This window comes from Phyllostomus discolor, chromosome 4 (genome assembly GCF_004126475.2).
Source record: "Phyllostomus discolor isolate MPI-MPIP mPhyDis1 chromosome 4, mPhyDis1.pri.v3, whole genome shotgun sequence".
In the NCBI taxonomy this organism is placed as follows: domain Eukaryota; kingdom Metazoa; phylum Chordata; class Mammalia; order Chiroptera; family Phyllostomidae; genus Phyllostomus; species Phyllostomus discolor.
In genome coordinates this window covers 203,683,880-203,710,152 of record NC_040906.2, presented here as the reverse complement: position 1 = coordinate 203,710,152, position 26,273 = coordinate 203,683,880, and the positions used below count along the sequence as shown (strand labels likewise).

At 60.7% G+C, this 26,273-nt stretch overlaps 1 protein-coding gene across 7 annotated transcripts in view; it reads right to left on the bottom strand.

Moving 5' to 3' along the window:
* SYNJ2 (synaptojanin 2) overlaps nucleotides 1–26,273 on the bottom strand; it is an 83,408-nt gene that overhangs the window by 32,267 nt on the left and 24,868 nt on the right. For all 7 annotated transcript variants that reach the window (XM_036024944.1, XM_036024941.1, XM_036024943.1 and 4 more), the window contains exons 3-7: nucleotides 24,181–24,454; nucleotides 19,860–20,085; nucleotides 14,642–14,725; nucleotides 6,457–6,518; nucleotides 1,793–1,889 (exon numbers count right to left, since the gene is read on the bottom strand). In XM_036024944.1, coding sequence (XP_035880837.1) covers nucleotides 1,793–1,889; nucleotides 6,457–6,518; nucleotides 14,642–14,725; nucleotides 19,860–20,085; nucleotides 24,181–24,454 — 743 coding nt within the window. The remainder of the gene's footprint in view (nucleotides 1–1,792; nucleotides 1,890–6,456; nucleotides 6,519–14,641; nucleotides 14,726–19,859; nucleotides 20,086–24,180; nucleotides 24,455–26,273) is intronic.

Here is a 26,273-nt window from a genome sequence, read left to right as displayed (position 1 = left end):
CCGGTTGCCTGGTGACCAGTCCCATCCAGACAAGCACAAGCCTCCAGGCGGGTGTGCTCTGTCGGGGCTGAGCCTCCCGGGAGGGCCTCTAGGGTGCTCCTGGCAGAGGCGACCTGGCAGCCTTTCCAGAGGCCCGGCTCAGGCCCCGCCCCCTGCCCCGCCCCACCCACCCCCACGGCCTGGGGTCAGACCAGCCCAGAGCGTGTAATGACTCTGAATGGCTCTGAAGGACTTCCGGCTGCCTGGCCCCAGGACTCAAAGCACCCTGTGCACCCTGTGCCCCCTGCGCAGGAATGCAAATCGATGCCCGGGGGCCACCGTCCTCAGGAGAGTCCTGCTATGAAAATCGAGTCCGCTGAACTAAACAGCGTGGTGCTTTGTGGCTTTACACTCTGGAGTGAGCCCCTCGTCCCCCTGGGCCCTGATGGCGGCAGGCAGGCGCGGGGACCTCGGCATTACAGGGCTGACGGGCGGCGGCGGGAGCCGGCTCCACCTGACACCTGGTCGGGCCTCCTGCCTCCTACCTGCCCAGCAGCCTGCCCTCCCCGGCCTGGGCCGCGGGGCTGCTGTGTCCCCAGCCCCTCTTGTGACAAAGGAGCCCATGGGCTCGGAGGCACCTGCCGCAGCTGACAGGTGCTGGGGACATCCCTTCCCGTATCTCAAGGCATGAAGGGGAGAGGGATTCTTGAGGTTTTTTTCCTTGCTTCCCCCCTTTTTCTTTTTCTTACAAGAAGCTGCCAACCGTGCTGCCAAGATATGGGCGGAAGGGAGATATCTCTCAATCTCGTTGCTAGTAGCAACAACCAAACAGGAAAAGCAGGTCTGGCCAACTGGAGAGTCTGCTCCACGCCCAGGCTTTCCTAAGCAGAGTGAAGTGGGCACCTGGCGGGGTTCAGCTGGCCAGGGGTCAGGGGGACAGCGAAGTCCACTGCTCCTGAGGTGAGGTCTGACTTCGAACTCTCCATCGGGGGCGTCCTTGGTCTGGGAATGGCCAGAGGGCTTTTCTCTGTTCAGTGGGGGCCGTGGGGGATTGGACAAGGGCTGGGGACGCCCATTCTGGGACTTGTCCCTGATGCAGAGGACTGGACACAGACAGGAGCTCGGGGAACAGTAGGGACCAGAGCGGCAGTGGCCGGAGGGGAAGCAGGAAGGAGGGGCTCTTACTCCAATTGCTTCCTCCCTAGCCCAGGGTTTCTCCCCACAGGCCCCCGACCCCAGGCCGGGGAGCCCCAGAGAGCCCACGGGCACGGGAAGCCGAGCCAGGGACGGCCCAAACTTGGGTGGAAGGATGGAGGGCTCCAGGCTGGCAGGTGGGAATCGTGCAAGTTGCCTGTCGTAAACCCGCCGGGGGCTCTGAAGGGCCACTTCCGGCAGTGCCCTGCGGGGGCTCATGCAAGCTGCCAGGAGGGGCAGCCGGCAGCTGGCTGGAGCAAGGGAGGGTGGGGAGCTCAGGCTTCTGAGCAGGTCAGGGGTGTGTGGGGGAAGCCCAAACGTTTGTGCGCACGTGCACATGCGTGTGAGTGTGTGTGCATGCCCACCCAGTGGGAGGCGCTGCGGGAAACGCGGCTGGAGACGAAGGCGACCTGTTTTGACTGAGCAAGTTCTCCCGGCCATCGGGTCAGGAGCCCAAGTCGCCTGGTGCTGGAGCTCGGGTGAGATCTGCCATGTCGTTTCCAGCCACCCTCCCCGCCCCCCGTCAGGGAGCCGCCTCTAGAGAGCAAGGGCCCCAGCTGCCCCCCGCCCCCCCCCCCCCCGACCCTGTCCACCGCACGCCCATGCCCTGCGTGCTTACCTTGAAGGCTCTGTTGAGCACCTCCTCACCGCCTCTGCTCCCCAGCAGGTTCACGACCACTTGCTTCCCATACTGCTCCTTCAGCAGGACCATATGCCTGCAACACAGCAGGGCCGCACGGTGACCCCACACCCTCAGGACAGACGGCCCCGCCTGCGAGGAGAGAGCGGGTAGAAAGGGCTCGCCGGGCACTCAGTTCCGGCGCAAGCCTCTGCATGAAGGGCTCCGGCCAAGACTAAATAAACTGCCCTGTCTGGTGTGGCTCAGAGGATTGAGTGCCAGCCTGCGAAGCAAAGGGTCACTGGTTCGATTCCCGGTCAGGGCACATGCCTGAGTTGTAGGCCATGGCCCCTTTGTAGAGGGTGCGTGAGAGGCAACCACACACTGATGTTTTTTTTTCTCTCTCTCTCTGTGTCTCCCTGTGTCTCCCTTTCTAAAAATAAAAGAATAAAATCTTAAAAAAAAAGGAATAAATAAACCCAGCGCACCAGAGGAAGGACTTTCTATGAAGCACCCCATCGCATCTAGGACAGCTGGCTTGGCCTCATTTGAACGGAGCCTTCAAAATGCCACAGGTGTATCTGTGACACCACTCCGCCCCACTGCGCACACCGTGGGTCCCGAGAACGAGAGCCCGGGAGCACAGTGGTCCACCCCGGGGCCTGACTGTTACGTGAGTGCTGCCGTTTATGAGGTTTAACCCAACTGGGCCGGCACAGCAACATTTCGGTCTTTAGGAAAGTTATTGGCACATCAGAGACCATTTTAAAAATATCCATGTTGAAAGATTAGGGGGAGCTTATAATATCTTTTATCACCAACTTTTGAAAAGTAACTTTACAATGTTAATGATAGAACTGTTTAAATGTCGTATTCATAAAAGCATAGGAAAAGGAGGCAATGTGAAAAGCAGACAGAAAACTAATTTAACAGGGCCATTTTTATACCTAAATATAGAAAAAAGACCAGAAGATAACATATTGTCATGTGAAAAGGGATGGGATTTTTATGTCATTTCAACTTTTTTCTTCTTTAAACAGTTCATTATTTTCCAAATTTCTGCAATGTTTATTTTATCAAGAAATTTAAGAAATTATGGCCAAAGAACACTTTGCAACAAATCCTCACCAGAGGGCAGTTTTTTCATTGCTTTTGGGGAGAGAGGGAGGGAGAGAGAGAAACTTGGACGTGAGAGAGAGACACTGCCTGCCTGCCCGCCGTGCGAGCCCCCCCGCCCGGGACTGGACCCACAACCCTTCAGTTGCAGGATGACGCGCCAGCCCGCTGGGCTACACCGGCCAGGGCCCGATCATCCCCCGTTAGAGCAGAAACACTCTCTCAGTACCTCTGGGGGCAGCACTGGGTAGAAGAACAGGATTCGGAAGTGGGCAGTTTGCGCTTCTGGGCTGACCAGTTGAGGACGCCTGCCTGTGTGGACAGCCTTCCCCGGAGCAGTGCTCCGGGCGGCCCCGCCGGCCCCGCAGTCCCTCCGGGGATACTCAGGGGCTCCGGCAGGCTGCGCTCCGTCCCCAGGGCTGTGCTCGGGCAGCCCGGGGTGAGGCTGCCAGGGGAAAAAAACAGAACATGCACAGCCTGGCCCTTCCGCCTGCTCTGTGGGGTCTGCCTGCCCAGGGGAGGGGCGTCCTGACCTGAGGCCTGGCACGTGGACCCAACAGCAGGGATGTCTGAGCTGCCCCTCGACTGGGGGGTGGAATGTGAGGAAGCCCACTGCGGCCACGCACCCCAGGCGAGACCAAGCCACGGCGCAGTGTATCAGAAACAAGGCTGATGTCCGACTTCCCCCTGACCGAGGCCGGCACGCACACCCCCGCTGGCTCCAAACCCCAAGGCTCCGAAAGAAACACCACGATGTCACTCACGCCACCGGCCCCAAACAGCCCTGATCAAAAGTGGTTCCCGCTCTGAGCCAGTCCCTTCATGTGCACCACGAAGCTCAGTAATCCTCCTCCCGTAAAGGACAGGCACGAGGACTAGAAGGTGGGTGACCGTGACAAGTCCGGTGCTGTCACGTGGGGGTTGGTTCTCCTTTCCATTTATTGAGAAATTGAAATATTGATTATTGATAAATCGAAAGACTCATTTCACTGGCTCTAAGGCACAGAGTCTCGGAGTCCACTCCAAGGGCAGCAAGAGTAAGGCTCCCCCTGGCCTCGGTGGCTCTGCACACTTAGGGTCTTTTTTTTTTTACACTTTCTACCCATCTGCTACTGTCACATGGAGCATCTCGGGAAGCTGGGAGATTTTTGGGACAGTGAGGAGTCCGAGTTCCCTCTGGCACATCCTCCTCCAGCTGGGCATAGCAGAGGGACCGACAGTTAAACCCACGCAAAGGGAGGGAGGGCGGATGGAGTGGCTTCACTGTCCCCTGGGGGTGACACGGGGCACCGCCCAGTGGGAGGCTAACACTGTCATCGAACTGCACGACGCTGCAGTCACAGCCCATGGCCCGCTCGAAACACCCCCTTCCTCCAGCGCGGCAGACAGAGGACAGAGTGACAGTGTGCAACGCAGGGGCCAGTGTGGCGCTGACAACGAGCACTCTGTGGGTGTCAGAGCTCCCCACGGGGAGGGCGCTGGTGCGAGGGCGGGCGGAGGGACTCAGTCTGGACCAGACACACCCAAGGACGGAGAGACTCTCTTCACGGCCCTGTGAAGTAAGTCCCAGAGACCTGGGGCAGCGACCCTGCAGGGGTGACGCGGCCCTGCTCCCTGGGGGCCCACAGCACTCCATCGTGGTCTGCTGTGGACACCCGTGACCTTATTCCCAAACACGTGCTCCCAAACCGCTCTGCACTGACAGCGGCCCCGTCCGCAGCTGCCAGGACATCCAGGCAGCTCCTCCGGCAGGGGCCGGAGAGGGCTCAGAGCTGGCCCCACCAGCTAGGCGCATGGGAAAGGTGGCGGGGGGGGTGGCTGTAAGCCCGAAATCTGAAGCCATCGCTGCCTGCAAAGGGGCGTACGGTCTCAGGAAGGCGCGTGGTGATTCACAGAGGGGACTGAGTTGGCTCTCGGATTCAGGGAAGAAGTGAGTGTGAAAAAGGAGGGGCTTATACTCTCACGTACACACACACACACACACACACACACTGATTTAAAACTGAGTCTATGGAACATTCCTAATTTTTTTTTAAAAAAAGGTCCCACGGACATGCAGGTTTGTGAAACTAGCCCAGCACACCCCTTTTCTCTCTTGCTTCCGGCGGACTCAGGAAGAATTTCGTTTTAGTCACATGTTTACTTTCCTCCGAACACCTAACGGAGATCAGTGCCAGCTAGGAGAAGGCCGTGTGCACCCTGTGCAGACCACGCCAACAGCGTCCGGGGAGAAAAGGCAGTACCGCGTTCCGGAAGGTTACACACCTCTCCCAGGAGAAGCCACGGTCGGCCGGGGCCCTGCTCGCTGGGGCCGGCGGTACCGGTCTGGGGGAGGGGCGGCCGCAAACAAGGTTCAAGTCCACATGCAGCTTCCGGCACAGTGATTAACATACAAGCTCACTTTTTGAAATTTTATGATGGTCTCTAACATAATCTTTAAACTTAGTATTCAGATTTAAAAAGCAGACATTTTAGGACGCCATTAACTCTTCAAGTTCAAATTACGAATAGTTCAGGTTATCAATGGCTTCCTTTAAGCAAACTGCAAAATACTGCATTACAATTCCATTTGTGTTTTAAAGCATGAACTATGTATAGGCCAATTCTTCCTAGAATGATACGTGAAAAAAACTAACAGTGAAACGCCTAGCAGTGGGAATGGAAGTAAGGGTACTCTTACTTCTCACTTCGGACCTTTCAAGTGTTGACTTTTAAAACCTGTGAATGTTACTTTTTTAAAAAAAAGACTTTACTGCCCTGGCTGGCATAGCTCAGTGGATTGAGCTCAGGCTGCGAACCAGGCATCACAGTTTCGATTCCCAGTCAGGGCACATGCCTGGGTTGTAGGCCATGACCCCCAGTACTGAACATTGATGTTTCTCTCTCGCTCTCTCACTCCCTCCCTTCCCTCTCTAAAAATAAATAAATAAAATCTTTAAAAAAAAAGATTTTACTTACTTTTTGAGAGAGGGGAAGGGAGGGAGAAAGAAAGGGAGAGAAACATTGATGTGTGAGAGCTACATCGTTTGGTTGCCTCTCCCACGCCCCCAGCCAGGGACCTGACCCATCACCCAGGCACGTGCCCTGACCGGGAATCACACTGGCGACCCCTTGGTTCACAGGCCGGCGCTCAATCCACTGAGCCACACCAGCCAGGGCAAAAAACCCTATGACTGTTATTTCTAAAACAAAACCAAGTCGCTACAAATATCCCATTATTTAGATGATCCCTGACTAACCAGGGCAAAGGGATAAAGCTTTGTTGCAGAAAGAAGTGATAAGATAATTCCAGTGTTACCTGCACATTTACTACTGAACCTCCAGGGAACCTGAGAGCAGGGGAAAATCTCATTTTGGAAACCCCCTTTTGCAAAGGAGCGAAGTAAAGGGCACATGTAGACCCAGGGCGAGGGGCCCTCCCCTGCCTGCTGTCCCCCAGGCTTCTGTCTGATGGAAAACAGACCCCAACGGAGGACAGGCTGAGCATGGTGTCAGATGCCCTTGACCCCTAAGGAGGAGAGGCTGAGGACAGTGTCAGGGGACCTTACTTGTCGAAAGCAGGGGCGTTGGCTTCCAGGCCTCTGTTGAGTCTCAGATGGTGGGAGCCGACCTACAACAAAGAGAAACCACACCAGTGACTCCGGCTGCTCTGCGAACCCAGGAGGTGGGGGTCCCCCCCTGCCCCACACACCCACCACAAGCTGCCAGCCAGGCTTCTAGTGGCCCTTTCCCAGGGCCCTCGGGGGCCCCTCCCCGCCCAGGAAGGCCAGGCCTTGAACTCCGGCTCCTGGGCCTAACTCAGGCTCTGCTCAGCCCAGCCTGAACTGCAGTGCAGACCACGCCACTGGGTCCTTCTGCAGACAGAGGAGAAACTGGGGAGGGGGGGCAGGGGGGAGGCCCACATCAGAGCCACCAACGCTTCTGTGGTCAGAGGTACAGCCATGCCAACAGGGGAGAGACCACGGGCCCAGCGTCCTCTACAACAATGGGGCCCTCGGGTGCCTCCAAAACCTGAGTGATTCACGGCCTGCAAACCACTGTGCTTACTATTCAGAACTGGCTGCTGAGCACTGGAAGTTTAAAAACAAGCCTGAAACTACCTACTGTTCCTGGAGCCAGGGCTCTCTGAACGACCTGGGACATTTCCAGCACTGAACTGGTTAAGCACAGCGATGGGCTGTGATGTGAAGGGTGAATGGGAGCCCACCCACCGACCCGCACCGAGGAGAGCCGGCTGGCGGGGTTCCTGGGTGGGCAGGTAGGTGGCTGGGTGGGCGGACGGTAGGCAGGTGGATGGAGCGGTGGGGAGTCACCATCTTACAGCCACGACAGTCAACAGTCGCCCAGCGAAAGCCCTGCGACGGCCATGACTGCTGGGGAGGGTCCGGAGGGGGGCGGGATGCCGGCTGGGCCTCGGAGCGCCCCCCACAGGACGCTCATTGGTTGACCAGCCAAAGGCACTCACTGTAAGCGAAGGCACAGAGTAGCACCTTGCCCAGGGGATCACAATTCACATCGCTAATGAGGGGCAGGCGGACACCCCGAGAAGGACACGGCGTCAGGGATCGAGACCCTGAACCTGACCGTGGAAGGAAGCACAAAAGTCAGCCAGTGTTCCCCAAAAGGTCGGCATCACCCGAGACAGAAGGCAGAGGAAGTGGCGTGGAGACTCCAGGAGACCGGAGAGGTGACCACTGACTGTGAGGTCATCCCGGCCGGGGCGGGGCGGGTGGTGCTGAGACCGGCGTCTCGGAGACGACTGACTAATCCGGGATGTGGGCAAAGGGGCAGATGGAGGAGCTGTGCCGACGTCACCTGGCCTGCACCTGTCCCTGGACTGCGGTGACTAAGAGAGGGTCTCTGCTCTGAGGAGAAATGGCCCGACGAGACAACACGTGGAGAGAACAGGTACACAACCTCCTCTCGGCGGCTCAGAACGTGACAGCACGTGTGTGTGGCGAGACGGTGACCCTCAGGGACCCAGGTGAAGGACACGGCCATTCTCGCCGCTGCTCCGCCAGCTTGGCTGCAGGTCTGAGGCTATTTCAAGACGGTTTCTTAACACGCCCTGCCCAGGGCTGTCGTCACCGAGGGTCACAGAAATGGTGCCGCTGGCCTCATCCGCAGGGTCAGACGCAGCTGCTCTGAACATGTATTGAGTGTCACTCGGCAGCTCTCCGCTCCACAGGGGACACAGCCACCCCTCTCCCCGCCCGAGAAGGTGCCCGCCTGGGAAGCCGGCTCCCCAGCAGCAGACCCGGAGAGGGGAGTCCGGGCCTGGGTTGGCCGGTCTGAGTGAGTCTATAAATGAAGTCCCAGATCCCTTCTTGGCCCCGAGAAACCCTGGGTGGTTTCGAAGGTGACTCCACGGAAAGGCCCTCGTGGGGTGACTGCGTTTGCTCGGCCCCGCTCTCCGGGGGCCGTCTACCCCTGGCTGAGGACACGGGCTCCCTAATTTGATTCCAAAAGCTCTCCCCAGCCAGGGCTGGGAGGACGGCGGGGCCCAGCACTCCCAGGCCAGGCAGCGCCCACCTGTCTGTTTATCTGGATTCCTGTGGAAACCGGGTCTGCACTCCTTGAGGCCACCCTGAGAAGGCGTGGCTGCTCCATGTCTGTCTGTCTGTCTGTCAGTCACCCCAGAAATCTCCCCCTGCTGCAGGGAGACTGAGGCTGTTCTTGGAGTTGTCCCCATGGGAATGCAGTTAAGGGCAAGACAGAAGAGGGGGGCTCGGAGGCCTGGGTTTCAGCCGTGACCACCCTGTTCCTGGACGTGTCCAACTGTCCCTCCCCGAGCCACAGCCCAGTGTTTCTCTGCAAGCAGGAATTTCAGCCGCGGGTGACCCGACCCGGCAGTGTCCAGGCTCTGGGCTCGGAACTCCTCCCACCATGAGAAAAGTGTGTCACCAGCCTTGCACAGGGCCAATGAGCACACCCCAACGACACCCACGTCTGCACGGCACTGGGTGCTGCCATAGAAAGGCCGAGGAGAGAAGGGGGGTGGGCCTGAATTCCCTGCCCTGGATGCCTCCCCACAACGGGAACGCCAAGGGGGGACCCAGAAACACACCTCCCGGCTTCCATCAAGTCTGCCTGACAAGTGCAAATCCACCAGGTGGAGACCATGCCCCTGCCAGGAACAAGCGGCGTAGCTGGGTAAGATGCCACCGCGGTGAGACTCGGGGCCGGGCAGCAGCCGGGAAACAGCATCCCGGCTGCTTCCCCCGCCCCTGCCGCCCCACCCCATGCACCCCGACACTGACCCACATGGGTCCTCTCTGGTGTCACGTAGCTCCGAGGCCTTGGTGTGTCGGCAGCCCCGAGGGGGCGGCGCTCCCGTCGGCACCGGCACACGGGAACCGAGTGAGATGCCTTCTGTCATCCCCCTCCTCCTCCTTCACCCACCCTCCTCCTGTGGCCGGGTGGACACATGGACAGTCACTCCCCTCTGAAGTCATCCCTTCACTCCCTCAGACCACAGACCTGGGGACAGCAGCCACGGGAGTGACCGCAGACTCTGGGACGCCTGGCAGGGAGTCGGCCCGGAGTCCGCCCCGGCCGTTCAGACAGCCCCACGACCACGAAGGGCGCTCGAGACCCTCTCCAGTCAGCCCACCGTGCACATGTCTCTCCCCAACCCCACGTCCAGGAGCAATGAGCTGCTGGCTTGAAACCGGCCTCGACGGGAGCGTTTACACCACAGCAATGGGCAAGGGCCGCCAGTCGAACTTCTCGCCCTGGGCCTCAGCAAGCTGGTCTACCGGCATGCCCCTGCACGGCCCCATCCCTTCCTGAGCATGGCAGCCACCCAGGGGTTTGCAGAAAGTACGCACACCTGGCTCCCGCCCCCCCCCCCCCAACACTGCGATGTAATCGGGGGTCATGCAGCCTGGGCGTCGGGAGCTTTAACGTTGCCCAGGTGACCCTGATGTGCAGCGAGGTTTGGGCACCGCTCCTCTGGTGGGTCCTGGGCAGGGAAGCGCAACCTCCTCAGCAGGACACACAAGCCTGTCTTGACCCGGCCCTCGCCTGCCTGTCCCGTCCCCCCTCCCGCCAGGCCCCGTGCCTAGGGCTGCAGGCAGCCAGACCAGAGCACTGCCCCCGTCTGCCGGGAGCTAAGCAGCCGCACACCTGCACCCACAGCTCCTCTGCGAGGCCCTCCCTCTTCGCCCGGTGACTCTGCCCCAGCCTTCCCGAGTCAGCTCCGACGCCACCCCCCCCCCACCGGCCTGGGGGAGCGGCCCTCCCCACAGCCGCCTCTCTCATGGGCTCCATTCACATGACACCGGTGCACCCCGGCCCTTCCTCCCCAGAGGCTGCATGCACCCGATGCCAAGGACTGCGCCTCATGTGACCCCAGATGCTCAGTGCGTGTCTATGGGATAAGCAGCTTAACCCTGGCACCTGTGAGGGCGGGGAGAGGGAACAGCCTAGAAGACCGGTCTTTGTGCCACATACTGACAGAGACACTAGGACACTGTCACCATGGCTCAGCGTCCTCAGGGAGACCCAGGGGAAACTCGCACTCCACTTTCCAGATGCGAACAGTCCCGCTTCTCCAAATGCAGCCGGGGCTTTTGTTATTTGTTATAACATCCTCGATGTTATAGCCCGTGTCAGTGATGTGGACAGCTACCATTCTCAGTGCTTCCTCAGTTCCAGATCCCGTGCGAAATTCCAGTCCACGTTATCACATTTCATCTGCTCCATAGCCCTGAGGATGGCACCGCTGGCCCCCTTTTACAGGACAGTAAACTGAGGCTTAGCAAAAGAAGAACTCCACTTTTTTTGAAATAAGAACTTCACGTTTGAAATGAAAACAGTTTTTGAGATAAGAACTTTGAGATAAGGACTTTTCAGAAGCATTCGGTTGCTGGACGGGAGAGTCAGAACTTGAACTGGAGCCCAGGTGTGTATCACGTCATAGCCTGTGCGCTCTGTCACATGAAGAGCGACCTGTTTTCTGCCGTGGTTGCCTGAAGCCTGGGAGCTTTGTGCAACCCGTGAGACCTGAGGCTGGAATGCGCAAGCAACTTTATCTTGCTTGGGCTCATTTCCTTTGTAAGTATTTTTCCCCCTACCCCAGCCTCCTCATTACTTTAATTTTAATTTTTTCATTTCTTAACTTCATCGAAGGCCTTTATTTCCCACTGCTTTTTCGAAAAGAGAGGAAGGCAGGAGGAGAAACATCAATTCAAGAGAGAAGCATTGATCAGTTGCCTCCTGTACATGCCTTGACCGGTACTCGAACCCACAGCCTTTCAGCTATGGGACAATGCTCTGATCTACTGAGCTGCACTGGCCAGAACTCTTCACTGTTTGAAACCGTGGTTCTACAAGCCATCTTACATGGGGAGCAAAGGATGGTGCAAGCGCACAAACCAGCACATACAGCGCCCAGCACCCAAGGACTCAGTGAACAGCGTTTGACGGGGGAGCTTTGACATGCAGACCTCACTCCCCCGTGCGAGACGGGGGCTGGGGAAGCACGTTCCGTGGGGAGAAGGCTCTCACGTCGGGGCAAGGGGGGCAAAGTCTTCGACGGACGAACGGTGTATAAAACACATACTCTACCACTACCTCTTCCAGGAGGGCAATTAGCTCTGGGGGTAAAATTTCAGCGTGGCTATTTATAAACCGCACAACCTACTGACACAGCCAGGATGCAAGTATTCACGGGCCACGGCTGCTGGAGGCGGCCTCGGCATCCAGGAGTTTCTGGTAAAGCCCGTTGCTGTGAAAACTGGCAAACGAGGCGTCGCCCCACCATCCTCTCTGCCCACCCCTCTCCCCACCTGCCCCCCTCCCCACGAGGCTCAGGTTCCCTGGGGCAGCCCCAAGAGGGGGCCGCACGGCAACCTAAAAGGCAAGCCTTCCACCCAGAAATATTTTCACGTTTAATATAACCTAAATGAAGAAGGAAGGGGACAAGTTCAAAAAGGAGAAAGACAACCAGAACCAATCTTCGAGCTTGCTGTTCACACAGCTCAGTGCAAGAGGCCACAGCACCGCCCCCCCCCCGCCCCCCCTTGGGAGCGGCCCTGCTGGCCCCCTGTGGAGGCGGCCTAACTTCTCCGTGATGACGGGTGGTATTTAGATGGTACACGTGGGGGTGTTAGACCCAAAAGTTAGTAAATCCTTAATAAGATTAATGAACACAAAGACTTGTTTTTTAATCCTCACCTGAGAACATTTTTTCATTGCTTTTCCAGACACAGAGGGAGGGAGAGAGAGAAACATCGATTTGAGAGGGAAGCATCGATTGCTTGCCTTCCTGCACACACCCGAACCGGGAATCGCATGCCCAGGTTGGGGACTGAACCTGCAACCTAGGCATGCACCCTAGGCATCGAACCTGCGACCTTTCCGTTATGGGACGACACTCCAACCAACTAAGCCACGCCGGCCAGGGCACAGAGCCTTTTGAGGAGCATACGTTGAGGGAACCGTGGAGGCTCTGGAGAAGCCGTGTCAGGGTCTGAACAATGCCACAGCTGCCGAACAGCGGGACACCCAGGCCCACCGCCCTGTCACAGGAGGGGCTACCGGAGATCAGCCTCAAACAGGGCACGACAGGTGAGTGTTGCTCTGTTTTCAGAAGAGGGCGACCAGGACACGGAGGGAAGAAGTCACGACAGGTGAGTGTTGCTCTGTTTTCAGAAGAGGGCGACCAGGACACGGAGGGAAGAAGTACCACTGAGCACGGCCAAGGAGCTGCAAGGTCCGGAGAGCCAGACCCGCTCCGGGGCTGCATAACCCAGATGCAGACAGGCACGCTGCAGGGGGAAGGCGCTCACCACCACAGCCACCCCAGAGCGTGGCCTTGCCCTCCGCCCTCAGCTCCTGCGAGCGGGACCCCCGCCTGGGGGCAAGGGACACATTGCAGAGCATCCTTCCCAAATCCTAAGACTCTGTCGTGACCGTCCCCCCTCAATGTGTCACTTCCTAATGTGGCCCCTCCTTTCCTTTTGCACTCCGCTCATTGGATCTTTGCTCTTTATCCTTCTAAATGCGGAGCTCCAGAAGTGTGAGAAGGAAGACTCCAAATCTAAAGAAATTAAGTATCAAGCCCTGGCTGGCGTAGCTCAGTGGATTGAGCGCAGGCTGTGAACCAAAGTGTCGCAGGTTCGATTCCCAGTCAGGGCACATGCCTGGGTTGCAGGCCACGGCCCCCAGCAACCGCACATTGATGTTTCTTTCTCGTTCTCTTTCTCCCTCCCTTCCCTCTCTAAAAATAAATAAATAAAATCTTAAAAAAAAAAGGAATTAAGTTTCAAACTCTGCCTTGGACGGTCCGGAGAAGGCCACTCTGTGGAGACGGAAGACGGACGAGCAGCCGCTGAAGCCGCAGGGAGAGCGGGGAGGGGACAGGCTTCCAGCTGGGGGGGACGGTGTTCTGACATTAATTCCAGCGGTGGCCACACAACTCGGTCAGGGTGTGGGATCCACGGACGCCTTCCGTGAGTGAAGTCTAAGTGCATGAATTACGTCTCAATGAGGCCCCTAAAACACACACACACAGACGCGCACACTCTCTTCTGGGATGCGCCCAGAGGAATTTTCCGTGACACGACCGTCCTGGGGAGGGCTTCTCTCTGCCACCGCCGAACGCCGCCGCCAGCTGTCCACACACAGCCCAGGCACTCCTCTCCAGGGCAGAGACGGAATGTTCGTGAAGCTGTCTCCCCGCCCACAGGACGCAGGGCCCAGACGAGACGCTCGTCCGTCTGCCCTGCTCTAATAGCTGACGCGCCTCATCACCACGTCTGTTGGTGGCAGGGCGGTGACAGACACGAGGACAATGCAGCTATGGTGGCTCAGGGTGAAGTCAAGGGCCAGGCAAGAACCAGCCGTGTCAAACACCCCCAGGAGCCTGGGGGACGGCTCTGAGCCCCTTCCGTCATCCGCTGGGGACCCACCTGCTGTCACACTGAGCCCGTAGTAACAACAGCCCAGGCGACAGAGGCCGGGCAGAGCGGTCTGCTGAGCACAGCACGTCCCCTCCGGCCAGGGAGGAAGACCCGGGCTTGGAGCTGAGGCAGCTCAAGCCCACTCGGCCGCGCCCCCACCCCAGGAACTCTGTGAATGAGGCAGTGCCATTCCATTGACAACAACAAGTGTGTTCTTGGAACGCAGCACAACCCCCCCGCCCCCGCCCCCCAACCCCTCCCCGGAGACCAGCCGCCGCGAATGCCTCTGGCGCTGGCCAGAGCTGTTTTGGACGGCACGGGGTATTTTTAGAAATCATGGGAAAGCTCTGTGCAATTCTCACGTGGCCCCATGACAGGCACCTCCACACGCCAGGCCTGCCCCACCCCGGCCTCACAACGCCGTCCGGGACAGCCGCTGTCTCAAAGACCCACCTTTAACCACGCTCTCGACAGACCCAAGGTGGGTCTAACTGCAGTGAGGCCATTCGACTATGCTACGTGGTTCGCTGCCCGCAAAGACCTCCCCCTTCAGCCTCCGCAGCAGGGAGCTCAGGATCGGAGACTCACGCACGATGTGTGCGTTTCTGCACACACACACACACATGCACACACGCGCGCGCACACACGCACTCGGGCTTGCACGTGTCCTTTGACAGCTCAGCTCAATCCGAATGGGCTGACGGAAAAGACCAGAAACCGTGCCGGGAAAGAAACAAAGCCCAAAGCAACCGCCCCAGGCGCCCAGACGAGACGGCAGGGGGAGCAGCCACGACACACACAGACGCGCTTCTTTCTCGTCACCTACCTGCAGCCCTGGCTGCTCCCAAAACAGCGGGACGGAGCCTCTGATCTGGACGAAGGACGACACGCCGTCATCCATGTAGATCGTCTGCACCACGAGGAAAGAGAAAGGAGAGTCTTCTTCAGTGAAACCCAAGGTCCTGGGCCGGTAATGGGATCCGGCCGCCTGAGACCCGACACCGGAATGAAGGGCAGACAGCGGACTTCAGCCCGGGCGGGCTCCTCGCCCCCGCGGGGCTGCCAGCTGCCCGAGCCCCAGGTCGGCTGCCCAAGCCCCAGGCTGGCCTGTACACTCGCAGGCATGCTGGCTGCTGGCCAGCCTCGGGGCCTGGAGCCGGCAGGGCTTCTGGGGTCCGGGCAGCCAGCAGGGAACTCCCTCCGCCTCTTGGAGCTCCCTGAAAGGCCCAGCAAAGCCTGCCACCCCCGTTTTAGGAGGACAAGCAAGGGAGTGCCAGGATTTAACCCCGATCTTCCTCAGAGCCCTGCGTTTAGGGGCCGTGGGACAAGGGCTGAAAGGATGAACCAAATGAGCCACAGCCAAAGGCGCCACCGAGGGCACTTGTCAGCCCTGTACTTGACCATGCGAGCTGAGGCTGTACTTGAACTTGCAGCTGGTCCTGGCCCTAGGCCACTGTGTCCTTTAAACCTGCCACTCACTGAGTCAACACACACAACTCGGCTGCCACAGGCGCCCGGTGTGACACCACCTGAGCAGACACAGGTGATACTTACACGTTAGAGACCACGTCTCCACCCCCCCGCCCCCCCATTATTCCAGAGGGAACCGACCCCTCATCTGCCTGCAGGCCGCCCCAACACAGCTGGCCGCATGAGGGAGTCTGAAAGGGACACAAAGTACAGGCCCGAGCATCACGAGGGGGGCCGTGGCCGTTCTCAGATGCACTGCCCTTTATCTGAGTAACTCTACCCTGGCCTGGCAGGGCCGGCCCGGGTGCCGCCGCCGGTCCTTTCCACTCCTCACCAGCCCGCTCCCTCTCCGGGTAGCTTTCCACCGGCTAGAGCGCGCTCAGGTCGCCCATGCATTAGTAATCCCGCGGCGGAGGGCTCCCGGGCGGCAGGGAGCACACGAGCCGGGTGAGCTGCTCTGCGGGGCTGACATTCCATCCCTGGCTCTCCGGAGGGGAAGAGCACCGGGCTGAGAACGTGCTGCCTGCGTCCACATGCCGACCGCCGGCCAGCTGGTCTCCCACCCTCCACCGTTCTGCTGACAGTGATGGCCCCCGAGCCCCTGGCAGGGACTGCAGAGAAGGAAAGCAGCTCAGCCGGCACTTCTCCAGAGGATGACCCGTCACGGTGCCCAGGACCCGATCCCAGCTGGGGGACAGTCGCCCTTTACTTGGAGGAGCCCGTGGTGACAACTGTCAGCCTGCGTCAGCCCCCATGCCCCGTGAGCAGGAACTTGTGGGGAACCCGAGTCACAGGACCCCGCCCCGGGGGCGAGAAGAACCGCCTCCCCATGTCTCCATTCCTCCCTCCCACACGAGAACATTTCAGTTCCATGTCCTATCCTCTCTGTAGGAGGTCACCTTCTCGGCCCCAAGGTGACAGTTCAAAGGCAATCCCCGGACACCCCTGACGGAATCGCAGTGCTTCCCCTCTGGATGAAGGACGGGGGTTTAACCACCGAAAGACTGGACACCCCACAGCTGAGATTTTAACCGAGGGCCCCTGGGGGAGGGGGCAGGAGGGTCAGGGAAAGCAGGTCAGCATGTGGGCCCTGGGGTGACAGCAACATGGGCCCCACTCCCATGGGCCCCGCAGGATGACTCTGAGAACATTCCTTCACCACTCTCAGCCTTGGCTTCCCCCTCTGTCACCTGCTCACAGAGGGGAGAGTCACCGTCACCGAGGGAGTGTGAGTTCTTCCTGCCAGGCAAGCGCTGCCCATGAGTGTGGAGGGGGCCCCGCAGAGGACAGCGAGGGGCTGGGCAGGGGTCACAGCACCAGGGGACAGAGTTTAGGCTGAGGAAAGAGGGGTGCGGGACAGGACAGAGAGGGGGCTGGAGGGGGGGGCAGAGCAGCCGTGATTCAGGGAGAAGGGTGTCCGCTGTGGCTGTGCGGTGGCCACACCAGGCCCGGGACCCCCTGGGCCCGGCCCCTCTGAGCGCCCCTCTCACAGGGCGCTGGGAGCTGAGTCCCAGTGGCCACAAAGAGAAAAGGACAAAGCAGTAAGTCTCATGGCTGGGCATACACACTCGTATCCAGGAGGCTTGTTGCTGAACCTCTATTTCCAGACAAGGTGTTTACAGTTCTTTCCAAGCCTGCATTCCCAGGGGGACCCACAGAGCCACCCTAACCTCCCCGGATTCATCAGGGGCCTCATCTGCAGCAGCCCTTATCCACCTGGTGTTTCCCTGCGGAAGGTGGACCGGGCAGGGGGCCTTGGAGGTTTTGCTTCTCTGCCTGGTGCGTGAGTCACAGCTGCAGAACCAGCCCACCAGGTCTGACTCAAGGCTTCCTCCGGGCAAGACTGAGATGATGTGCACACGTGCACACACAACACAAACGCTCACACATGTGTGCATGTACACACACACAAACACCTCCCACACCCACATCACGCGCTCACACAGCTTGCCTCGGGGGAGGAAAGCCGTCCTCCGTCAGGGACGAGGCTCCCACGAGGCAGAGTGGGCGGCGTCGGAAGCCGGTCCCTCTGCCCTCCCTGAGCGGCGCCTTCAGGAGGAGCTCAGCTGCCACCGGGGAGCCACCTGCCCTTTGTCTAGTCCCCTCGTGTGTTTGAGAAGGACACCAGCAGGGCAATCTGTCAGCTGTCCTCCTGCATTTAACACAGGCCTCCTGGGCCCAAGCAGCCAAGGGCTTGGCCTGAGGGGCCTCATTTCCAAAGCAGGGGCCTACCCCTCGGGCCAGCGGTCACCTGCAGGCAACCACCAGGAGGGCCCAACCACCCCAGCCGAGGCTCCTTCCCACTCCGGGCTCAGCACTCATTCCCTCCCAGATGCGGCTTGCACCCTCGGGCGGGCGGGCGGGTGAAGACACTGAGTTCCAAAGGCTGCCGTTTCTTTAAGTGTCGTCTCACGAAGCAGGCCACAGTGCGCCACCTGGGGGTACCACCCGCTCTGCCCACTGAGCCCCCCTCTGCTTGAGGCCTGAGGATGCCAGGCACAGCCTGCTCTCTCTCCACCAGCAACGTCCTCCAGGGGGCGCACTGGGCCCCACGACACGACCCCAACCCGGGGCTCACAATGGGGGCTGCTGCGCCAGCTGGAGCAGGATGGGCTGCCCCCGCCCCCGTGGCCCCATCGGACCCCCGAGGCCTGGAAGGGCGCACTGGGGGCAGGGCCACAGGTGGGTTTCCCTCACGCTCCCCGGACTGGCGGGCTGAGCACGCTCCCAAGGCTCCAGTCCCTGGCTTTTCCTGAGAAGCGCCTTCAGGGCAGGTGGCGGGAGGGAGGCCCACACAGCTGCCACTCGGCAGGAACCTGGTTAAACATGTGTTCCACTTAGAGACTTGGGAGCTTAAAAACAAAACCACTCAGACCCACCGAAGCGCCTCTGCTGCTACAAAGTGCCTGACCGAACCAGGCCAGGACCCCAGACGGGGCGCGAGCAGCGCTCTCACACGGCGAGAGGACAGTGCGCCCAGGGCAGATGCCACTGGGGGGAGGGGCCGACCCCCCAGCAGGCTGCGCTGGGTCCATGGGCACCAGCCACGCCCACCGTCAGGACGCTTTCCCGCTCCACCAGCTCTACTCCGGCTCCCCCTCCCACGCACTCCCCACCTGGCAGCCCCCCCCACCCCAGCACGCCCGCCCCGCCCTGCCCGCCAGTGCTGTGCAGCCCCTCCCTTCTCCCTGGGCAGGGCTCTCTCAGTGGGCACCAGCTGTGGGAGGGACCCCAGAGGACAAGGACGCCGCCAGGGCCAGCTCTCTGTCCCGTTCCTGTGGCGTCCCCGCCAGCAAGCTCCCGAACTCAGCTGAGAGGCCCCGGGTTGGCGCCCACGTGGCCAAACGAGACACCCCTGCAACCAGCTCTGGGAGCTGAATCCTCCCCTCCCCTGGGAGCTGCCTTGTTCCCCCACAGGCCCAGGCGGGCTCGCTGTCCTGGGGGCTCTCCGATGGCACGCGTCACCCGGGACCCTGCCGCCCACAGCAGAGCAGGTGGGGAGGTGCGAGAACAAAGCAAGCCGTTTTCATCACGGAGACTTTACCGGGTGGGGTGAGCGGCCTCCATGTAGGGACACTGTCTTCTCTCTGTCAGTTTAAACCAGATATTTATCCACCCGCCTCGTCTATCTCCAGGAGCGCAGACACTGCGAGGCGTCACAGGCAAGACACGGGCCCTGCTGCTCCTCGGAAGGCCCCCGTTTGGAGGTCCTCCCACTCAGCCTCTGAGTTGAGGGGGACCGTCCTCACCTCTGCGCGTCCGGAAGCCCGAACAGGCGGCAGCTCACATGCAGGAGCCAGGTGCTCCAATCTGCGCCGCAGTAAATTGCCTACAGCCTCCTGGGCAACCCCCTCCCCCAGCCACAGGCGGCAGGAGGGGACACAAAGCCGCAGCCACTACGTAAACACAGGTGTCTGCGGATCGACACCCACAGCCCCACAGCACCTGTGCCTTCCGTGGGCGTTCCCTCCTGATCTATTCCACCTGCCGGTCCGCATGGGGGCGGCGTTATCCTCCGCGTAGGCGCGTTAGAGAGAAACACGGCCGCTGCGAGACGGCGCCTCTAGGAGCTTTAAGGACGGGCTTCGGGAAACCAGTCGGTGAGGGATCCTGCAGAGGGGCCGGTCCCCGGGCGTCGCGGAGAGCAGCGCCCACGGAGCAGGCCGACCTCACCGTGCCCGAGTGCTGGGACTGCCCCTAGGGCGAAGCTTCGGTGGATTTGGAACGGAAGAGGCTGTGGCTTCACGCTGCATGTTTTGGGGTTTCTGAATTCTGTCGGTTCACCCGCCCTCAGCTGCTCTCTGTGTGACTGCCGCCCGGCACCATCGTGGCAAAACCCTGCTTCCTTTCGCCTAAAAAGCTCAGGGAGGTGGTACTGTTCCCGGCATGCAAAGCAGAGGCCACGCTTGTGGGCGGGACCCCGCCCCCCATTGACTCACTCTGTCCTCCAATCAGAGTGAGAGGCTGTGCTCACCGGAAACTAACTGCCGCGACTACACCGCCCACCGGAAACACGTGTGCACGGGCAGCAACCCCTCTGAACCACTGGGGCCAGGACCGGCCTGGGCACTGACCTGCTCCGTCTCCACGAAGTTGGACACGTGGCCATCGTCGTTCACGCCGCGGATGTGGAAGCGCGCGCCGGCGCGTTCGCAGCTGATGCGAGAGATGAGGCAGGCCTTGGCCTGCTTGTGCGAGGCGTACACCGTGCGGATGGCCACCACCCCGCAGATGACCTTCAGCAGCCAGTCGCAGCAGCTCACCTGGTGCTGCCGCAGGGGCACGTGCAGCAGCTGGTTCCTGCAAAGTGGGGCGGCTCGGGTCACCGCCAGGAAACCATGCCCCAGGGCGGGCCGGGAGGAGGCCCTGCGGGGCAGCATTCGCTCCCAGCGCCAGGCGGGCTCACGCTGCTGCCCGTGGACTTGCAGAGACGCCAGGCAGGGCCACGGCGACAGGCGCAGCAGGGAAGGGCAGGAGTCCTCTCCCGGAGCTGCTGCTCGTTTTTAACTGGGAATCCCATCAGTAAAAACTTAATCATGTTTTGTGATTACCTAATAGTAATGAAAACAATCATATTAAATATATCCGTGCTCATTGCAATTCTGTCCATATCCCACGAGGTGAGTTACAAAGCAATCCCAAACAAGTAGAAGAGAATGAGCTAGAAAAAAACGTAATGGAAGGTCCACACATCTGTCCATACTTGGTGGGTGGTCCTGGCCTCTGGAGACCCCTGATGTAATGATGATAGACATAACAGCCCACATTTATGAAGTGTGTGCTCAGGATGGAGCAATTCGCTTCATCCTTGAAACGACACTATGTGACAGGTATTATCACTCGCCCATTTTACAGATAAAGAAACTGAGGCACAGTGGAGGGAAGTACCCACTTGCCCGAGGTCACAGGCAGGAAGCAGTGGCACGAAGCTGGGGGGCCGCCCCTCTTGTGATGAGGTCCTACCTGCACAGCTCACCTATGTGCTCACGCCCTCCTCTCCTCCCCCACTCACTCGGCCTCCCAACACCCCCTCGAGCTCACTGAGAGGGCAAGCGGTGGCTTGGTGGGGGTGCAGGGACACTCAGACACCCCTGGATGCCTCTGGGCTCCACATGGCACGCGCAGGGGGCCTGAGTGGTGGCATTTGGAGGCCCCTAACAGGCTTCCGGGGAGGCAGAGCTGTCACTCGAGACTCCCTCTTGTGGGCATGAAGCAAATCTACCAGGCTGGCCAAAACGTCTGTTCTGTTTTTTCCGGCACAATGGCTCTAGGAGTGCTTGGTCATCTTTAACCTCCTTGGAAACAATGTTGTGAGACTGTATTGTGACAGCTGTCATACCAGTGTGCGTTTTAAAAAAACTGATCAAAATCGGTGAATTTCTGCGCAGCCATTTTAATCCTGGAGATGGGGAAAAAACACACACATTCTCAGCATTATTATGCTTTATTATTTCAAGAAAAGTGAAAACGCCACTGAAGCACCAAAAAATCCAAGCAGTGGATGGAGAAGGTGCTGCAACTGATCGAACGTGTGAAAACGGTTTGCGAAGCTTCTTGGTACTGTTGGCATTTCGGCCCAGTAACCCTTCGCTGGGGGGCTGCCTCGTGTACCCGAAGGTGCTGAGCAGCACCCCTGGAAGCCAATGGCAGGAGACAGGCAACACACTCAAAGTACCCACATCAATCAAGTTATTGGTGAAAATGAAAAATGTGTTGGAAAAAACGTAATGGACTTCTTGGCCCGCCTGGGAGATGATGGCGCCCTGCCCTGAGCCCTCCTCAAAGGCATCATCAGCGCTTTTCGGTTTCGGGAGGAGTGGGCTGTGAGCCCTGACGTCTCAGGCGGCTTCTCGAAGGGGCAGTGATCCCCAGCTCTTAGGCTGGTCTCCCCGAGTATGTGTGTGTGAGCAAAGCCACTTCCCCCTGGGCATGGAGACCCCCTCGGGGAGGGAACACCTCGCCCCCACCCCCGAGCTCTCAGAACCCCAGGGCCCGCCTGCCTGCCTGACAAATGAGGACTGTGGGCACTGCTTTGCAGAAACCCCCCCTTTCTTGCATCCCTCCCTGCAGCTCAGACAACAAACCAGCCTGAGTCACAAACGCGTGAGACCCACACGTGGCATGAAGGCAAGGCTCCAACATCCCCAAGTCTTCCAGCCACGGCCCCCACCAGGGTCAGGAGGAGACTTCTGCCCAGCGGACGGCTCTGAGTAAGGCCTGCGTGCAGCCACCCTGGCCCGAGCCTTGGCGGGTAGACGGCTCACGTCCTCGAAGGGAGGAGCCAGAAAGGGAGCAGCTCTCTGCCTCTCCTCCCAGGCCTGCCGGGACTGGGAAGCAGTCATCAGCGGGAGCCCATCACCAGTCTGGAAAATCGACTTCACCCCTCCACCAACTCCCCCTCATTCACCAGCCTCGCACAGTGTTGACCCCATGTGACTCCAGCCTGGGGCCAGACGCGGCATCCCCAATGGCGGGTTAGGGACTCAGGCCCGTGACCGCTCAGCCGGGGCCGACGACTGGTCAGTTCCATGAGCCCACACACCACACCCGGGGGGACGGCCCAGCGGCCTGGCACCCTTCAGGGTCGCCGCTGCCCCCTCTCAACTCCAGACGAAGCCTGGTGTGGCTTCTCTTTGTTGTAGGTTGGCTCCCACCATCTAAGACTCAACAGAGGCCTGGAAGCCAACGCCCCTGCTTCCCACAAGTAAGGTCGCCTGACTCTGTCCTCAGCCTCTGCTCCTTGGGGGTCAAGGGCATCTGACACCATGCTCAGTCTGTCCTCCTTAGTGTCCACCGGGCTCTCCCCCCTTCCCAAGCCCCTCTGAACCCCCACTTGGTGAATCTCTGCTTTGTCTTTCTGGTTTTGTGCGGCCACAGCCCCGGCAGGAGGCCGCCGGAGAAGGGCAGCTCCACGGGTGGGGTGTCCCGAGTCCCTGACACCCCTCTGGCCCTTCAACATTCCCGAGGAATGTCACAGCCTCAGGGACATCTCCCCTCTGCTCCCTGGGCAGTCCCCGCCGAAAACGGCTCCGCGGCCTTCGCACAAAGCCCCTCTGTCTGTGAGCTCCGCTGCAGGTGCAGCTGCTGAGCTGCAGAGACGCGGCCCCCGGACCGGGTCCTCGGAGTTGGGCCCCCGGTGCCTCCACTTCTACCTCGCTGGGAACGCTGAGGCTCGGGCCCCGGTCCCCACCTGCTGAGTCAGAGCTGCCTCCTAACGAGACCAGCAGCAGAGTCACGGGCGGTTTACAGTCTGAGCACGGCACCGCCTGGGCAGCTGGAAACCGGGGAGCCTGAGAAGATCTGGGGGCGGCGATGGAAGGGTGGGTGTAGCCCCGTATCTCCGAGCAGAAGCCAGGGTAACTGTGGCAGGAGGGTCTGAATCGCCAAGGAAAGGACATTCCTGCGGTGACCTTGGACTTCCTCTGCCTGGGCGAAGGGACGGGGCCCCAACACAGGACATCGATGAGCCGCCCGCCCCGTGGCAGGGCTGGGGAACTGGGGCAGCCCGAAGGTGCGTGCTGCACCTTCTAGGTGTTCTAGGAAGTTCTAGAGTTCTAGGGACACCCCCCGATGCGTAAGGCCCATCAGGACAACTTGCACAGCAGGACTTGTACCACTCCGGCTCCTGACTCGCTTCTCACCCGTCTCCTGGTGCATCGGGTGGGAGTGGCAGCCCTGACGACCCGGGCAGAGCACCGGGACCCATCTCGGCCATTCCCCCAGCACCCAGAGGGGGCCACAGTATTCACACACCCACAGGACCACCCACACCTAGCCATGTCCGGGGGCGCCGGGACGACACTCCCCAGCACAAATCCAGCCAGCTCCGTCTGGGCAGCCGGACATGTCTTATCACGAGACGGCATCACCTTGGCAGGGTGACTCAGTTTCCCCACTTTTGGGGCTGGTTTGGGATCTGGAGCCAGAACTCCTGGTTCGAATTCCCTCCCTGGGTCAAGCCTCAGTCTCCTTATCTGTAAAACGGGGTTCACAGACCCCACCTCGCAGATCCCCACGAGGATAATGAGAATATTCCCCCAGGAGAACTTGGGACGTGAGCGCGGTGTCTGCCCGCACAGCGTGACCAGCACGGCTGGGAAGACGGCGGAGAACGGTGCGCAGGCCCCGGCACCCAGGAGGCGCCCGGTGGATGGTGGCTTTGTGCCCTTTGCCTGCAGTCCAGAATGTCATTCCCAAACCCACCACTTTGAACACCCCCTGATCCCCGGGCTGGGGACTGTGGAGATCCCACTGCACAGAGAGCGAGCTGGCCCAGAGGTGACCCCCTGGGCTGGCGCAAAGCGGAGGTCGAGGACACAGATGCCCACCAGAGCCTGCCTGCCCCATGACCCGGGGGCAGGAGATGCGGGGGGCGGGGGAGGGGCCGGGCCTCACCAAAAGAAGGCGTCCCCCCACTCGTGGCTGTCATCGCCCTGCTTCTGCGCCCGGACGGTGAGGTCGAAGCGGGACCCGTCGCTGGGCCACGAGAAGTAGAAGACGCCCGAGTTGAGGATCTTCCTGAGGGCCGAGAGCCGGTGGTCCTCCTCCCTGGCCTCCTCCTGCAGCGGGTAGAAGTCGGTGGCGGTGATTTTGTAGATCTCGGCCTCCGGGATCCTGCCCACAGACGTGCAGCCCGTCACCAAAACCAGGAAGCTCAGGGACGCGTCACCTGGGGGGGGGGGGGGGGGAAGCAGACAGTGGGGCTTAGGATCGCCGTGGGCAGCGCACAGTGAGGGGCCCAAACGGCCCAGTTCTTGCAGCCACTACAAGACGCATCCTCTGGCACCCCAGATTCCCCAACTCAGAGCCTCGGGAACTCCCCCACCACGCGGGCCCACGGTCTGAGCTGCGGTCCTGCACGTGGCCCGGACCAGTGGCAGCACCACCTGGGAGCCTGCTGGAAATGCAGGTTCTGGTCCCGCCCACACCTGTGGGCCCGGGCCAGCAGCCCGCGCTCTGACACGCCCCAGGCGGGGCTGCCGCCTGTCGGGGGCTGAGGGTCACTGGCCCGGAGCCTTCCCAGCCCACGCCCGCTCTCCTGTCTGCTGCCCAAACCCTCTCAAAGCCACACTCCCGAGTCCCCAGCCACCGCCGGCTCTGGGCCTGCAGCTGACGCCTGTCCTCCGAGCTCTGTCCCTGGGGTGGCCCCCCCGAGCTCGATGATGGCAGACCTCCCTCCTGCACTTACACCCGCCCACGGCTCCCACTCCCCAGGAGCGGAAATGGGAGCCCCTCTCGCCAGCCCCCGGCCCCACGGAGGGATGGACACCAGGGTCCCGCAGCCACTGGGGGCTGGGCTCTGCAGCTCCTCGACATGCCACATGCTCCCCCACCCCCGGGCCTGCACCCGCCACACTGCCTCTGCCCTGGATGCCCCCCCCCCCCCCGCCCAGCAAGGCCTTCCACAGCCCCTCCTGACCCCACTCACCTGCACCCCCAGAACAGTGCAAGCCCCCCACTGCTAGTCAGGGCCATCCTGCCTGCCCCTCGCCACCCCTGCTCCCTGGCACCAGGAAAACCCCCCACCCTGTGGGCTCATCTCAGCAGCACCTCCTCCGAGGAGCCCACCCTGCTCTCCAGAGACACAGTTGGTCGCCCCTTCTGTGTACATACGGAGTGCACCCCGGTCAGCCCTCGTTGCTGGCCAAGCTCACGCCCTCCCTGCATCCCCCGCCGAGTCCCCAGTAGACTGGGCGTCCGCAGGGCAGCACTGTGTGTGACCAGTGCTGGATGGATTCTCCCAAACAAGCTGCCGGCCCCCCGTGAAAGGTCACCCACCCCCTCCGGGGACACCCCCCCCGCCGCCACCACCACGCTGTCCCCGGATGTTTTCTGTGCTGCACCCCCCACTGCCCAGTGGGCACCTGGCACATGAGGTGCTGTGCAGGTCGGGCGCGCAGCCAGGCTTGGGGGACAGTGGGGACAGCACCCCGCCCTCTTCTGCTGCAGGAGAACGTTTCAGGGGGCCCGAGAGGCAATGTGGGGGACGGATTAGCCTTCGGGGTGACGAGGGTCTGGCCCACGGGGTGCTTCTCCCGCCCCGTTGGCAGTGGCCGGTGCTGGAGCGATGGCGGTCGGTGCTCTCAGAGCTCCGGACACGGATAAAAGACCCCTAGGACGTCCGGTTCTACCTCGGCCCCCTCCCCCACCCCTCCTCACACTCAACGGAAGGAGCGTGCTGCCGGGTCAGGTCACGCCTGCTCTTTATTGTTCTTTTATTATCGATACACTAGTCACCACTTGTGCCATGCCTGCCGCTGTGGCGGGGGCAGGGGTCCACCAGGTGGCCGTTAGGGCCACGTCCCGCCTGCCGCCCCTGGTCGGGAGACCACTCTGAAGGCACACCTGAGCTGCAGGCGGCGACAGGAGTCAGGGGCTGGGTGTCTGAGGTCGAAGAGGCATCATGCTGGAAGGCAGGCTGGTTCATGAGGAGCTCACAGCCTCACAGGACCGCCTCTCACTCTCCACTCTGCCTGCAGCCTGGGCGG